The sequence below is a fragment of the Pongo abelii genome, chromosome 6, assembly GCF_028885655.2.
Source record: "Pongo abelii isolate AG06213 chromosome 6, NHGRI_mPonAbe1-v2.0_pri, whole genome shotgun sequence".
NCBI classification, from domain to species: Eukaryota; Metazoa; Chordata; class Mammalia; order Primates; family Hominidae; genus Pongo; species Pongo abelii.
The window spans coordinates 83,529,013-83,546,434 of record NC_071991.2 but is presented as its reverse complement, the minus strand read 5'-3'; the positions used below and the strand labels follow the sequence as shown (position 1 = coordinate 83,546,434).

General features: G+C 41.3%; 1 protein-coding gene and 1 long non-coding RNA gene across 7 annotated transcripts in view; one reads left to right on the top strand and one right to left on the bottom strand.

Moving 5' to 3' along the window:
• The window catches only part of CDK6 (cyclin dependent kinase 6), a 236,180-nt gene extending 221,262 nt beyond the window's left edge, over window positions 1-14,918 (bottom strand). Inside the window, exons 1-2 of one of the 6 annotated variants that reach the window (XM_002818213.4) lie at window positions 14,481-14,918; window positions 11,093-11,693 (exon numbers count right to left, since the gene is read on the bottom strand). In XM_002818213.4, the coding sequence (XP_002818259.1) occupies window positions 11,093-11,325 (233 nt within the window). In that variant the 5' untranslated portion in view covers window positions 11,326-11,693; window positions 14,481-14,918. Of the gene's footprint in view, window positions 1-11,092; window positions 12,194-13,032; window positions 13,944-14,480 lie in introns of those variants that run through there. The other 5 variants (XM_063726082.1, XM_054559484.2, XM_009243018.4 and 2 more) reach the window with 5 other exon arrangements.
• The window catches only part of LOC134761775 (uncharacterized), a 91,206-nt gene continuing 87,685 nt past the window's right edge, over window positions 13,902-17,422 (top strand). The window contains exon 1 of the long non-coding RNA XR_010140883.1: window positions 13,902-14,566. This is a non-coding gene — a long non-coding RNA (uncharacterized LOC134761775). The remainder of the gene's footprint in view (window positions 14,567-17,422) is intronic.

Sequence of the window (17,422 nt, the reverse complement as noted above, 5' to 3'; positions counted from 1 at the left end):
AATATAAGGCTCTTTAGGGAAATATAAAATATGACTCTTTAGAAGTCATATTTTAATATAACTAATTTTACAGTAAAACAAAAATCACAAACCCAGAGAATCTTAAACCATGTTCACAAATTTCCATCAAAACATGTAAACTCAATCTGCAAAAACTGATATGATGATTTAATATATCACTAAAATATCAATACTATTGGCATAAAATTATGTTCATAATTTAATGAAAACAGTAGTGAAAGAATTAGCTTAGAAAGGGTATATCTCAGTGCGCAATCTACTTGCCAATCATTACATTATTAAATAATTCCTAATTCCTAGGTCAGAATCCAATTTACTACCTATTAGAGACTACACAATTTTGAAGAGTTTTAAATGCAATACTGAGTGAATAGAAAAATAAAATATCTAATAAATTGTAGTGTTAATTTACATTTTTACTGTCAATAAAGTTGCTGTGAAAACAGTAATCTTTAGTCATGGCTTAACTATTTATTCACTCAGTCATTTACTCAATTGATATTTACCAGGCACTGTTCTGGATGCTGGAGATAATGCAGTGAGCAAAACAAAAATTTTTGCCCTCAGGGAGCTTATATTCTAATGGGAAGCTGACATTCAACATTAATTCATACAACTATTCAACAGATAATTGAGTGCTAGGCACACTGGGCAATGCAAAAATGATTAAAATAAGGTGCCCAAGAAAAAGCAGACAGCAATGCCATTTTATTTTTGCAGAATTGTAAGAATGATAATCTGAGTTTACTCGTTCCATAAGCACTGGTCTGAGGGCTTTCTAAATATGGCAGAATTTTCATCTACTTTCAGATCACCAGGTTTCAGAGTTTGAAGTTTATCAAGAAACTTCAGATCTACTCACTATCCCAAGTTCTCTTACTGTTTTTTCTATTTTCTCTCTCACTGCTACCTTAACTTAGCTTATCTTCTACCACCTTCTTCCCTTCTTTTAATGAGCATGTTTTCCTTTCAGATACATAAATACATCTCCAAACCATTTTCTATTTGCCTAATGATGGATTCACCTCTTACTTTTATCAACTAAAGTGAAAAAAACGACAACAAACCTATACCATCTTTCCTAAACAAAGCTGTTTCTCTTGACTCATCTCAAAAGTCTAGTTTTTCTAGGATTGTATTGGTACCACCGAGTCAGTCACATTCACACAGCTCTCCTTGAAATGAGTTCCATCACTTTGAGTCAGTCAATACTTGAGGAGTAATGTCTGTGAAACAGACTTCTTCCCTTCACAAAACTTTAGCTGAGAACCCAAGTGGCATCAGTTCTCATCTAATCAGCTAGAAGTTAAATAGCCACTGATTAAGTTTCATGGGCTTAAAATAATTTGTAAGAATTAGCAGAATGTTACCACTCTTCTTTTGAGTCTTAATATGTTAAAAAAAATGTGTCATTTCAAAGAAGCTATGTTCTCCCAGGTCAAGGGAACTTACATGATTTGAATGTATTTCATTCATGATCAGCACTGGGAGTCCCTTCTAGCCCAATCTCCAAATCTGTCTCTTGGTTTCTCATGGTTCAACAAGAAAATATCCCATTTTAACCCAAGATTATTTAATAACTTTTTAAAGTGATTCTACATGGTTGAAATGTATACTATATCAGCTAAAACTCCCAACTTGAAACGACTCAGACAGTCTCTTGGGTTCTTCTAAAAAGTTTTAAAATCTACTGGGTAAACTCAGACACTTTAAAATGTCTGAGTAAACTAAACTTTTAAACTAAAGTTTAAAAGTCTACCCTTGAAATGCGAAGATGTCTTTTTCCAGAAAAAGTTTTTATTATTTGTAGAGACAGGGTCTCCCTATGTTGCCCAGGCTGGTCTCTAACTTCTAGGCTCAAGCAATCTTCCCGCTCTAGACTCCCAAAGTGCTAGAATTACAGGTGTGAGCCACTGTGCCTGGCCTTCTTTTGTTTTTCTTGTTCTGCTGCTGGAGAGGTGTGAGAGTTAATGTTCCTAACTTTATACTTTGAACCTTCTAAAAATAAAAGTATTTTAGGATAAATGAATGTTTTTTTCTGATCATTAGGAACACCTACCACTGAAATTATGAGATTACTTTGCAATAAAAGGAAGCAAAGAAAAAAAAAAGCAAATTCACTAAAGATTAGTGCCCCTAAAAAAGAACTGCTTCACTGCTGTGAATAGAACTCTTAATGATTTAAACAGAGGACACAGAACAAAATTTTAAATGTCATAAGTCAGTTATGCCATAGGAACAGCCTCAGAAAATAAACAAGCAGAAATTCCAAAGTATGACAAAAATGAATAATTCTGTTTGAGATTTTGAAATTAAAAAATAAAAGAAAGAAAGAACAAGCAAAGAATCCAACTCCTCTTTGGGTTAATTTGAATAGTGAAATACAGAAGAAATCATCAAGCTCCCATCAATTTTGACAATGTGTTCTCAGGAGCATTTGGTCCACGGATACTCTCACAATAAACCCATTAATAAACACGAAAGAGCACTGGGTAAACACGATACCAATATCCAATACCCAAATGAAAGATTATATTTTACTTTAATTACTATAAACTCAATACACATCTTTTCAGAAGTACCTAGCTCCATTCATACTTTCACAATGTGAGGTGGAATGAAAAGTGCTACCAATCGGTAATACAGATATCTGTGTACATGTCAGTTTCTTCCAGGAAATTATAAACTACTTGAGAGCAGGAATTCATTTTGTTAATAATACCTTATATTTGTATAATATTGGATCTTTGTATACATAATTTCATTTGATCAGAGTAAATCACTAAGGTCTAAAGAGCAGCAGTAATTTCTATTTTATTGTGGGGATATGGCAGCCAAGAGACATGAGGAATTTACCCTAGGTCACTCAACTATTAAATAATAAGTAGAGGAATCAGGATAAGAATCAGTTTTCTGACTCCTAGCCCACGAGCAGGAACATTTAAAAAACTTATTATTATGGAAAATTTCAAACATATATAAATGCAGAGAGACTACTAAAATAAAACTCCACAGTTTCAACAGTGATCAACTCATAGTCCATTCTTATTGCATCTCTACCCCATTTTGAAACAAATTCCAGACCACATACCATTTTTTGGGTAAACATTTCAATATGCACTTTTTGTGACTACTGCCTTAATCCCATTTATCAAAGCGTTGAATATAACAGATGCTCATAAATACTTGCTGAATGCCAGAGACCTCACCTGTATTTTCAGACATGATTACTCATTTCTAACTAAAAAAAATTAAATTCTGAATTTCTAAATGGCGCATATTCTGTCATTTAGAAATACTTATTCAGGGTTACAAGACACCAGATATCATGCTAAATGCTTGGGATACTGCAAGGAACAAGACAACACAGTCCCTTCTTTCAAGAATCTTGTACTCCACTGTTCTGCATGCACATGCGTGCACACACACACACACACACACACACACACACACCCCAACCATATGTATCTTAAGAAACTGGAATGAGTTCAAACTGGAAGAATACTTCTTAATTAAACCTACCAGTTTGTTAAGATGGAATCCAAATTCTCTGTATACAAATTATGAAGAGGAGTAGAAGACAAGGCTCAAATGAAATTCAGAATCATCATCTTTTATAGAAATTATTAGGAAGGTTTTACCTAATTCTGCTCTAACAGGTTTTCCACTATTGAAAGCCAAAGAAATTAAAATTAATGGGAAAAATAAAAGAATTCAAGCAATTGATCAAAATGTATTTATAATACCTTACTTTCTTACATTTGAAATGTTCAAATCATTTTCAGCTTTTGCTGAATGTATGCCCATTTCCTAATGTTAATGTCTTCTTTGCAGTATATAAATTAAGTCCAAGGTTGCACAGTTAACTATACGAATGAATTATACTTAAACTTTAAAATTCACTTTCATATAAACTATGTAGATTGGAGTAAGACAAAAATGAAACTTCCTTTTTTCAGTATTTCCTAAATTATTTCCCAGGAATCCCAATAAGTATAATCCAATATACAGATCCATTCTCCCTCCTTGACACTCCTTAGTATTAACATTATTTCACATGATAGAAATAATTCATATGGTGTCTTCCTTTATAACTGGACCCCTTTTCAATGATTTCACTCACTTGTTACATATTCACCTTATATCCAATGAATATAGGATATAAACGAACGTGATCACAAGACACTCTCTGCCTTAAAGAGCTTACAAATAGGGTGTGAAAGAGTAGAGAGTCAGAAGAGGGCTGTCATGGGAGTTAACATTCCATCTTACATAACAGAAATAATATAAGGGGACAGACCCAAGCTAAGTGCCATAAAGGAGGTCCAAAGTTACCAGGGCTCAAAGGAAGCAAAAATGTTATCCAAATTGAGGTATGAAGGAACGCAGAACAAAGAAAGTGACATTTGAGGTTGGCCCTGAAGGCTAAGTAGAATTTCAACAGGTGGAGAGTGGTGCAGGAGAGATACCAAGTGCACATTCAGAGATCTGTTCAAATTAAAGTAACAGAGGTGGATGGCAAGAAATCCATTAGGGCAAATGGAGTAGTCCATTTGTCTGTAGGATACACATTAACAAATACAGAGGAAGAACATGAGAATATCCTGTCAAAGCCAAAGCAAGTACAATATTGAAGATAAAAAATGGATAGTCAGGAAAAGTTTAAATATGAATAAGTATTTGAAGACTCTTACTAAATAGTCTTCACATGTGTATGCCTTACAGTTAATACCCACAGATCTCCCAATGTCAATAGTCCAAGAGATACTTGCTAATGCGGTATACAACTCTAAAAGGATGAAAAGTGCTTATCTAAGGGGTTTAAAATTTCAATCAACCAGGAAACATATATGGGTTAACCAATGGTTACGGACACCATGTTATTTATGGATATAAAATACACAATCCTGGTCCTCAAGTCAGCAAACATAAAGTCACTAAACTGAAAATACTTTTACATCTCAAGAGATTTTTTTCTGGTATATGCAATGACTATCAGTCATCCTGTCTTGCTAATGTTTAATATAAACCTCTGTCTGAATCTTAGCCATCCTCAATCAGTTTATATCTACAATGCATATAATCACAGAATAAAACTGTTCACTAACAGTGATAATTTTTTGCATTCATAAAACAACTTAAATTTTATTATTATAAAACAGATCAAAGGGGGTTGCACTAGGTTAAATCTAAGACTTCTTCCAATTAAAAAAATCCTTATGCTGTGATTCTAATTCTACTGAACTAAATCCTTTAGGAAGGCCAGAGAATAGGAATAATTTAAATGGCTACTTAAATTACAAAGCCAGTAGATGTCCAAATTTCGGCAAACTACTATAGACAAAGGAGATGGTCAAAAATGTTTCATAATAATCCTGACTCAAATGGACTTCCAGACTACAAATGTACACTTGCATAGATTCCTGCCACATGCCTTGCAGTCCCTCTGGTTCACCTCTCAGGCAAGAGCAGCTACATGCGCAGCTGGTAAAATAAAAATCAGGTATGGCAGCAAACTGGTGATATTCAAGACAACTACCCAGCAGCTCTTGGAAAAATCTTCTCTCTGATTGCTGGCTTGCCTGCTCCACCAAACCTAGCATTTATGGATCATCACTCAAATGGTGACCTTCATGTAAGTATGCTTGTTATCAACCACTGGTGCGTTTTCAGTGCTGCCTCCTGGATCTTGGACAAAGCCCAACATCATACACACTAACTTCTCCTGTTAACAATTCACTGACACCCAGATTTCATCTCTGCTGTGTTCTGTTACATCAAGAAGCTCACAATTAATTTACTTCCTATGAAGACAGAGCAACTCATCTGAACCTCATGAGAAAGAACAATAGTGTTATTAGTTCCTCAGAAGGCATGGAAAACACATATTTGCTTATGTGTCTGATGGTTGTTATGCCATCTAATTTTTAAGTATTATGATGTTTATTTCATTAACCAGAATGTTACATAATGTGCCAGAGCCACATTATGTAATATTTCATTCATCAGACAAGTACTGAATGTACTTTTGTCTATTCCTCTTTGTCTAAAATGAATTCAATATTATTAATGAATTACCTATATAATTTACCTGTATCATCATTTAACTATAGCTATTTTAAATTATTATAATTAATTTAAATTATCATAATTATAGCACAACTTCCTTAAAAGAAGAATTTACTGGAATAATACTCTTGTAGAGACATACTTCAGTATGGCATACTGCAGAATCCAGGAATTTACTGAATTGTTATTCATTTATTGTTATGTCATTCATTCCTGGCAAACTGTCACTTTTGTCTACATACGGTTCATTTTTTCCAAACTAGAAATGTACTCACCCGATTTAACTGCTTCCATCAAACAAACAAACAAAAATTGCTACTTAGTTTTAAGAACAAGTCAATAACTTTAAAATGGCATGACAGACAAGTAGCTTGACCTCCAGAGTGTCTTCCAACCCTAATATCCATGGTTTTACAATGATAGGCTGCATGTATGCTGTGTTTCCTTCTTAAAAAACTTTCCTAAGAAATCATTAATAGTGAGGCATTTGTTTTTTTAAAAAAGAAATAATTTATTTTTAATAGGAACCTATTTGCATAGATATTCATTTACCCACGTCTTAAACATAGGAAAATATCCCCAAAGATATTCAAGTTTATACAAGTTTTTCTCTTATAGACCTTTTTTGTCCTTGATTCCATAGAGAGATTCTAATAATTCTATGTTGATAATAGTTGTACAAAAGGGATATAACTGCAATGTCAAAAATTCAGCATTATCAAGTTCTTCTGTAGGAATGAAAAATAAGCAGAATACCATTGTGAAAATGTTTTATTTACTAAACAACCTTGATAAATTAGAAACTTTTCAAGGAACTCTCAGAGACAGAAAGAACAAACATACTTTTAACATACTGATATTTAAAAGGAGAATTAAACTCCTGCTTTTCCTGCTTTTATTGAAAAAAGCCCTAGTAAATGTATTATTCAACCACACAAATAGCAATTTTACTCAGAAGGATTCTCATGAACTAATCCAGTTGAAGACCTGGCTTTACAGAATCAAATATGTCATGTTTCTTTTACCCTGTTAACAATTAGGTTTTCCAGAGAAAAATCACATTTTCACTCACCTTTTATGCAATATATTACTAAGATCTTTAAAAAAGAGAGAAAATTAGAAAACTCTCCTTGAATAATCATTAAGCTTTACAGCATTTTCTTTGGGTTTTTTGTTTTGTTTTTAAAGCAGTGACTATTCTAATTATAATATTTAAACATCACAAATTTATTCACTGATATGTAATGACTTTTAGTTTCCAGAGCCAATACTTGAATTTGAATTGCTTTTACTGTTACACTAATAAATATAATCCCTAGAGACAATACAGGTAAGCACTTGCTTGTATCTTTCTTACAGCACATGATCCTATCATGTATCAGGGTTATGGTGATCATCTTATTCCTTCAAACATGGGAAGAACAGCTTCAGGAGAGTAGCCAGGTATGATTTACCCAGGTATCTTTCCCAGCACCTAGCCCCATGGTTTTTAAAGCACATGCCCTTCCTAAATCCTTTTTGAATAAATGGAGCTCAAATGTTCACTTACATTAGCTATGTGTCAGTATCTCATATAGATCAATCCCTATGTCCCTAAGGTAAAATTTAATCTTCAGAAAGCACTTGATTCTGATTAGCCTTTTGGTTATGTTGCCTACTCAATCAGGAAATTCCTGGTAACCGAATTATCAGAAATATCAGTTGTTCTATAAAACTGGTTAGGTTAAGTATAATAAAACAAGGCAATTAAAATAAAGATGAGTAAATTTTTAAAAAGAAGAAAGAACTGCTCATCTCATTACAAGGCAAGTTCTACAAGTGCGGAGACTTTTCCAGGCTTGTTCATTGCTATATCCCCTACTTCTAGAAGAGTCTGGCACATAGTGGACCCTCAGTAAATATTTGGTGAACGAACAGACTGCTGACAAAACATGCTATAATTTTATCTCTATTGTTTTTAGTTCAGGCTGTTAAAACAGGATCCATTTGTGCAGTGCAGAAACTCCAATAGAGGTTCACAGTGAAGTCCTATTCTGGCAAAGGTTCCAGGATTTGGGATTACCAAATGTAAAAAAACAGTAAATTTACTTCCCAGACACTGACTGGCTGATCAAGCGAGGGCCTGGGATACATCAAATGCAGGTAAGCAAGAATTTCAAGTCATTATCCCTGTGCATGCAGGCAGTACCAGTGCCAGCAATAACAAGTCAGCTTTTCTGGCAAATCCATCAAAATTAAATCTTAAACTTTTGAAAATCTAATATGTTTATTATGCTCCTGTTAGCTTAGAAGCTTAACTATCTGTGGGGAGGGCCTATAATTATGATCAATTACTTATGACTTGAAGGTACTTATAAAAGCATCTGCCCTTTTAAGAAACCATTAAAGAACCAGGCTTAAGACTGTAAAACTAATCCTAGGGGCAATAATAAATCACAGTTTGGGGACTCAACTTTGACAACTCTCCCTTGGAAAGAAAAGAATTGCTGTCACCTGTCCTTATTTCCTGACCCTGTCTGAGCAAATATTCGCAACCTCTAAAATCCAGAATTCTTAGTCTGGCCAAGCAAGTCATGGGGACCAATGGTTGTTTCAAGGCAGAGGCAGAAGAGAAGAAACAGGAAGGAAACAAAAAGGGAATGAAGATCTGTAGCTCATGAGGGTGACATTATCAATAATTTCCTCAAGTATCACTGAATTTCATGACTTGTGACTGAGAGTCTTTTCTGACATCCTACAGGCTAATTATCCTCAAGTATCTTCTTGGTTCTAGAGCCTGTAATGTCTGGTTTGAATATGATTTGTTCTACAAAAAAGGTTAGGTGAATTGACCCCTCCCTGTGAAGCTGCTCCATGGCAAGAGACCATGAATCTGCTGAAATGCAAACAATCCTTTAGATATGTGAAGTACTTTCAAATTTACAAAGTGCTTTCACATACACCATCTCATTTTATTCTCAAGACTTTAACAGGTAGGTGCCATCATCACCACTTAACACGTAAAAATAATTTTAGAAAACAATGCCTTTGTCTTCAGTTCATAAGTATATCCTCCTGAAATTCACAGTACAGAATCCAAGTCATGGGTCAGTTAGAAACGTCTAGAAACACATCAATCTCAGGAGGATAAATCAAGAGAACAGGATGGATCAGACAAAATCTACAAGCACAATGGCAGAAAGCGTGCCTCTGGTATAAGAATGGCGTGAGCTTTGTAAACAATAGCGTTATACAGGGGTGCCTTTGTAGTACCTCTACGTTTGGAAGGACATTATTCATTCATATACATGATAATCACCCTTAACTGGATACTCCATAGGTAACAGACAAAATAAAACAAGAACTTCCGTCTTAAAACTGTAGTGGTGGAATTCATCCTTCGGGATGTATTAGGTGATGCCTATAGGACAACAGCTGAGTTACAGGGGGCTAAATATACCCTCCCCTTTTCCCTCCAATATCACAAAGAGCCCCCAAAAGGGATTTTGTTATTTTTAACAAAGAAAATACACACGAAAAAAGTCATCTATAGCTTTTTATATATAATCTCATCTTCCAAAACACTCATTCTCCTTCACTAGCTAAAGCAGAGGTATAATGCGGTCCTAACTTTATAACCATTTACTGCCTTATTTATATATTTATGATTCTTTGATGCCTTCTAGCTAGAGTCTAAACTGCGTTGGGAACAAAGCACCGCACAAATCACCAGCCTGGTATAAGAGGAGACAAGTTAAAACCTCCCAGGAAGATTCTGTAGATACTTGGTCTCTCTGAGTCTGTAGAGAGTTTGGTATTTCAAAGGTCAGTCTTGGGTCTCTCCACTTTGATGACTAATGCTAAATTGTTTGACTTTTTACAAAAATATTTAGCTGTGCTTATTTACATCATTTCATCCTCAGCGCACACAGTAGGCATGTATTTGTTGAACACAAGCCCTAAATGGATGACAAAAAAGATATTTCTGCTACACATTTTCTTAAGATCGAGAAAGGTAAAATCACAATCCAATTTGTAGAAGTTTCTAGGCATTCCTTTTCAATGTAAAGCTATGCATCTCTGTTTAAAAAGGAAAAGGATGACACAACCAAACAATGTCAACCACACAATGGGGAAGTTCCAGGATCACTAAGAAAACACCATTATCCTAAGTCACACATTTTCATTTAATACTGGTTACCACACAGGAGAGAGTAAGAACTGCTGTCTCCCCACCCACTCGCACAACCCATCTGGGAAAAGCATGGGCAGAACATTTATGATCTAACCATACCACATCTTGGACTCACATTTAACCCTTTGGAGAATTAGTCTAAAGAGTATGTCCGCCCAGAGATATAAAGTAAAACAGACACAGGGATAACAGTTTTGGAAGAAATTTTTATGACGCTGTTTGAGATTGGGCATCAGCACTCAAACTCCTCAGACCACCAGGAGTCATTCTTATTACGCAACTGTAATAAAGAGAAACTGAGAGTATGACTGGCAAAAATATTATGATGTTTCTGCATCTTCTTAACCTGATTTACACTAGGCTCCACCCATAAAGTTCCCACTGATTATCACACAGCATCCTCATTCTCCAGTCTTACCTACTCTGTCTTTCAAAAATTCCCCAGCGGCATGGCCAGGAAAAATATGCGGGGACTAGCGGGGCATGTCTCAGGTTGGCTTATCCTATCCCTAAAACGCACCCACCTCCCCCGGACCCTCCTTCAGGGCGGGCAGGGAGAAAACGCTTCTAAGTTGCACAGCTGCAGGGAAGCCTGCGCAGGTCATGTTTTTTTGACTTGTCTTTCGGCTCGCTGTCTGGCAAGGTCACCGGCTCTGGCTCGCGGCTCTGTCGACAAAACTTAATTCTCACTCTGTAAGACCAACAGGTCGCGCAGGACCTCCCCAGTCGCCCTCTGCCCCGCACCTTTCTGGGCCTGATTCCCGGCTCGACCCTCCCCGCGCGCGCGCGCGCGGCCCCAGATGGCGAGGGCGCAGCTCCCTGGCTCACCTGACCACGTTGGGGTGCTCGAAGGTCTCCAGGTGCCTCAGCACCGCCACCTCGCGGATGGTGGAGAGCGGCATGCCCTCCTCGCCCGTCTGCACCCGCACACGCTTCAACGCCACGAAACGGCCTCCGTTCTTCAAGTCGCGGGCCTTGAACACCTTTCCATAGGCGCCCTCCCCGATCTCCGCCACGCATTCGTACTGCTGGTCAGCGCGGCACAGGCCGTCCTTCTCCATGCCGCCTGGACGCCGCCCGGCGCGGCGCCGCTGGGGCGGGCGGGGGGTTCGCTCAACTAGCTGGCGGCCGCCGCTCGCCTACTCCGGGGCTCCCCGGAGATCGGTCTAGCTTTACTTGCTCCCCGCCGGCTCAGGCGCTCGGGCGCTGGGGCTTTCGCCGCTGCACAGGCTGGATGGAGAGACCTCCCCGCGGGGCTGGCGTAACCCTGGTGCCGCCGCCGCGAAACTCCGCCTGCAGAGTCGCCGCCGCCGCCGCTGGAGGAGCGAGCCGATCCCTCCTCTTCCCTCCCCGAAGCGAAGTCCTCAACACAGACAGACACGATTACATAGCCTCTGCCCAAGCGCGTCTCAGTCCAGAATCATTGCACCTAAAGGAGGAGACGGGAGGATAAGAAGAAAGTGCAATCAGACAGCCCAGAAGCCTTCCTCGGGGTTCCTCCAGACTCCCCTCCTCCTCCTTTACGAAGCCTCCATCGCTACCCTCCGCGCGCTCCTGCCCTCTCCCAAGCCGCTTAATCCTTCCTGGTTCCTCCGAGAAAAGCGAAGTTACTTTTCTTTCCCTGCAGGGCTGAAGCCGTCTTCGCGCGGAGAGGTTGCAGGGGCCCCTCGGGGATGAGCGAGCGGCGCGGGACGCAGTGGAACGGGAGGGGGCGTGCCGAGCAGCCCAGAGTGTGCCGGGAGCGCGGGGGAGGGGAGGCGCCGGGCACGTCAATGTCACGGCTTAATATTTATCCCTATATCATTGTGTTGCGCCGCTAGACCCTCCCCGCCTCCTGAGGCCCGGACGTGCAGGGAGACGGAGTCCAGGGGTGCCGGAGGGCGTTCAGGGGTCGCGCACAAGCTGGAGCGGAAGGACTGTGGGTCCATCCGTGTGGGGCCGCAGAATGTGGGTGGGGGCTCCCAGGACCCTGTAACCCGATGCTGGGAGTGTGGGAGAAGGGGTGGTCAGACATCTGCTCAGAAATTGCTTCCTTTCTTTCTACTTTCAGTTTTTCTACGAGGAGACATTTAAAAACGACTCGCATACACAAATGGTCTTTTTGGGGTAAAGGAGTCTCGGTTGGAAATGGAATTCTCTCTCTGACTGGGAGGACCTCCCTGGTGGAAACCTTGGGAAGACCAGCCATCTGGTCGGGGAGGGTTGGGGCTAATCGGGGATGGGCGAGCGAGAGGTCCTGGGGGAGGGGAGACACCGTCCCCCACGGGATCCTAAGGGTGGGAGAAAGGGGTGTTCGCTACAATTTCGCTTGTCGTCTCCTTAAAGAATAACTTCAGGAAGGGGATAGCATAATCGCGCCTCGTCCTTAAGTTTTAAACTGATTTCGACCTGAGCAAAACTCAACCTCCCTTTCAAACGGTGGGGGGTGGGGGGTTAAATCCTGCGCCTCCAGGGGTGAGAGAGAAGGTCTCTGCCCTCGGGGCCCGGACTCGCGAACCTTTTCCCATTCCCAGGACCTCCCCGCTGTAGGTAGCAGAGGTGGCTACCCCATTCCCCCTCCGGCTAAAGGCCCGGTCCAGTCTGCAGCCGGACGCCCCCGGAGCCCTCTGCACAACAAAGCGCCGGAGAAGGGTACCCTAACTTTCCCTCCCCATTCAGCAGCTATCTGGGACCTAGGGGGCCTCCCTCCTCCACGGCCGCCGCGTCCTCGGCAGGACTTTCACCACGACGGCCGCGTGTCCGGAATTCCTGGGGCACCTCGGAATTACCTGCCTCGCAACCGCTGGCCCGCTCGCCTTTTGCCAGGAATTAAACAAACGGCGCGACCCCCACGATGAGCGGGTGGAGCGGACCGCGGCGAGAGCAGAGCTTCTGGCACTCACTCCATTCAGAACTTTCCTTAAAAGCCGAGGAAAGAGCCCCCAGGCACTGCCTGGGGGTCTGAGCCAGGTCGAGGGCCACACAGGTAGCCGGGGAGCCACCGCCGGCCGCCCAAACCGCCTGTCCTGCGTCCCCCCAACCCCCTCCCGCTCGAGTCTAGCCCCGGGCTCCGCAGCGAAGGAAGCGTCGGGGACGTCCCACCCCCGCAGGGAACTGCGCCTGCTGCCCCCGCCGGGCCCCGCACTGCCCTGGCTCTCCCCCCACTCGCCCCCCAGACGGTCGGCTTCGGCGGAGAGAAACGGGAGCAGCAATGCCTTTTCCCCCCCTCTCCTCCACTCTTTTTTGTTGTTGTTGTTGCTTTCCCACGCTGGCTGAATGTGACTTGACCCCATTTCAAAAAAAGTTTGACATAGTGCTTCAACATTTCCGCATTCCTCCGCGACTACAAAGGCTGCAGCCGCCTCCTTCTGCTTTCTGTCTCTGCTCTCTGTCTTCACACTCAATGAAATCCTTCATGCGCCTCTCCCGAAGCCTGCCAAGCACCACAAGGGTCGCCACCAGCACAGCGACAAGAGGCCACACCGGGGACCGCGACTCCCGCGTGTGCGCACACGCAGATGCGCCCATATGCACACGGACGGGCGCGCTGCGGGGACCAGTGCTGCTCACTGCGGGGCGTGTGTTTAACTCCAATATTTTAAATTATAAAAGTAAACTTGGAAACTAAAGCAAACGTGCGTCTTCGCGGGGCTCCAAGCCTGGGCACTGGCCGGCTGCGTGCACTTTTCTGTGTATAACACGCCCGCAGGAAGCCTGCGTTAACATTTATCTCGTGGAGGGGAAGGTGGAGCCCACACCCACACCTCAGCGAGCTGGAGAGGGAGTTTTCGAGGGGGAAATGCAAGCACATTCTCCAGCATGGAGTCCCTAGAGGCAGTGCATTTTAAACCCTAAATGTGAATTATTATGTGAGTGTCCGAGTAGAGTTCCAGTTCCGTTTGGAGAAACTGGATGAGGAGTGTTCCGTGTGGGTGTGTGTGCGCACGGATACGTGGAAGCAGGATCTCGGTGTCGTGGGTGTCCCTAGAATGGGATCTCCCCCTCTCGTCAGATAAGGAGAATCCTCTAGCTCCCCAAAACTGGCCCCCATAACCAATCCCGTCTCAGTTCGTAAGGGGTTAACCAAAGCCGATTCCAAGGAAACACAGGTCCCCCCACCCCCCGCCACCCTCCCTTACCCCACCCACAGTTCTGCCTCGGACCCCGGCCAATCCCCCAGATCTCCCCCGGGACCCCCCACCCCGCAGCCCACCCACCCGAGCGCACAGCTCCTCACCTGAGGGGCCCAGTCGCGTCGGGCCTCCCTAGGGGGCTGCGAGTGTCAGTCGGCTCTCCGCACGTGTCCGCGGCCTCGCGGAGCAGGTAATCAGACTCTGGGGAAGGAGTTACCAGCACTCTCTCCGGCGAGGGGGTGGGCACAGCGGCGGAGGGCGGAGGGACGGCGGAGGGCGCCGCCCGCGCCGCTCGCTGGGGGCGGACGGGGGCCGCGGGGCTCCGGCCGGCGCTGGGGGCCCCAGCCGGGGAGGCAGTGGGGGCGACCGTGCGGGGTGGGGGCAGGGACCCGCGAAGCCAACTCTGTCGGAGACCCACCCCGCGGCGGGGCTGGGGGGCTCGTGGCGCAGTGGCAAGAAAGTGTGCAAATTAAAGCCTTCCGGAGAGAAAGGAGGCGGCCGAGTCCCGGCAGTGCTCCGAGCTCCGGGCTCCCTAGCTCCCTTCTACGAGTCGGGGGCTAGAAAGGCGCCGGGGGGGTGGGGCTGGGGGTGGGGGTGGGGGGGGAGTTAAATGAAAATTTCCGGCTTTCACTGGAACTGTAGTAGGGGGATCCTGCGACTAAAATAAGCGGCATTAGTGGGAGAGAGTGGGACGTGTCGTCGGGAGTCGGCGGAGTTTCCAAACCCAGGGTCACCCAGAGTTGGGGTTTTGACAGGGTGAAGCGGGGGGTATCCCACTGTGTGACGTGGACGGATGGGAAAAACACAAAACAACCAACAATAATTATGAGGGGCCGATGGGGGTGGTAAATACCAATACTTTCCAAGAAACTGAAAAATCAGACCAAAAAATAACTCTTCTCTTAAAAAAATAAAGAAAAAGTTTGGCAGGATCCTTGCAGAAAAGAAAATACTAATCTGTCCAAGCACTTTTCACTTTCAGCATGAGCTACATTTGTTTTGTTTTCCTTCGCTTCCTTTCTGCCTCACAAAGCCCTATCTTTTCCTTTTAGACAGAGGATATGGTTTGGAAATTGTCAGGCACTCTTATGGTTAACGATCTACTTGAAGGGGCTGGCGGGTTCACAATTATTAAGTGGTTAGTAACTGCTGAGGGTTCACTAACGTATTTCAGAGGAGCTAAAAAGGCTAAAATTTAGTGTAAATAATAGAACTGCAGATAGTAGATACATACACAAAAAGAGGAGTGCTCAGTTTAAATGCATTATTGGAAATCTGAAATTTGAAACCTTGTAAGAGTGTATACTTTACCTGCTGAGAAACCCTTGAATACAGTTATTTCAGGTGAAAATGAGATTTTGGAGGAAAAAAGTCTTTAAAGCTTTCTACAATGGAGTAAAAGAGAACTTGAAATAGCTGTCTTTTTGGAAAGAATTTGGTGTTCTCCCCAAAATCTCTATCTGTAGAATACTTGAAACCCTTTAAAACATCTTAAAGCAAAACTTTTCACAAAATTATTTACTCAGTGCTTTGTAGAAAAATTAAAACCCGGCAAAATTCTGTTTGAATTGGAAATACTACTTCTATAAATCTTTTGACTTTAAAACCATGTTACTAATCTCACAGTAAATCAAATTTTTGCCTCTATAAAATTGATTTTATATTATAGTGTGAGGTAAGGCTAGGGAAATAAAAATTGGTGCATTTCCAGTAGCACATATTTTGCAATGCATTATAATACTTTTTTCTTTAAAAATAAAAGTGAATAATTGTATGTCTTTAAGCTTAAGATAATTCATAAAATACATTTGTGTTAAAAGCATGTCTTCTAAAATAAGATCCAGTTTTCTGAACAAAATTTGTATTTGTAAAGCTATAATCTCATAGACCTTATAAATTTAAGAAGGCAAATCATTAGATTTTATATTTACATAAAATATTGGATCACTACAAGTTACTAATTAGACTTTAAGCCAGAGACACAAGTGGGAATCCTCCATTTTGATAATTGTTCACACTTATCATTTGCCTTTTAAAACAAGATTTACTTGCTGGTAATTAACATGTTTCTATAATCCAGAAATAATTGCCAGCAAATAGGAACCAGCACATCATGGCTAGAATTTATTTGAATAAATCATTTATTAAAAAAATAGTAAGCTACAAATATTAAATTAACAGAGAAGTGTCTTTTCTACACTGGGTTGAATTTTTAGTTACTGAATTTGACAACAACCATTGCTAGATCAGAAATTCCATTATTTAGGTTACTAGATCATTTGGACAATGTAAAAAACAATGAAACTTTATTTAATTGTATATGTTAATACTGAGTGTTAACTCTCTGTCCTCTTCTTTTCCTGATACTGCTATCTTTTATGTTAATTTATCATTGTTCACTCTCCCTGGTTATAGTTCACATTAAATCCCAGTTGGTGAAAGCTTCAGACCCAAGGCAGTTTTACAATTGATTGTATAAAATTAGTAAATACCAGATTATTTTTGTTTATGGATAACTTCTGCTGTGGGTAACAGGTTATCATAAGAAAATTTGTTCAAAGTTTTTAAACTGTGAACCAAATTCCAACTTCTTTGTTTAGGAGTCTTTTGAGAATTAATATATAGAACTCAAGAATAATGACTCCAACCAGTATTTTCACACTACCTACCAGATATTCTAAAGCTGCAAATCATCTTACAGGTATTTAAAAATTACATTTCATGGACTTATTTCCAAATATGGTGGTGTAACTTACACTGAAAGACTTCTTAATGTCACATAAGGAATGTATTTCATGTGTGAACATTTATATATCAAATACCTGTACAATTTTGTTTTCACTGAAATAAACATAAAATTTTAAATTCTGGTCTATATTTTTTAACTTGTTAAGGAAATGTGTAATTTAGTTACAAATAATAATTATATAATGTACACCTAAATCTAATTCATTTCTGATTTATATTGGCTATTTGAGTTTATAAAATATATTTTCCAGAAACTCAGAAATGAGATTTTACTATAATGTACTACACAATTATTTTA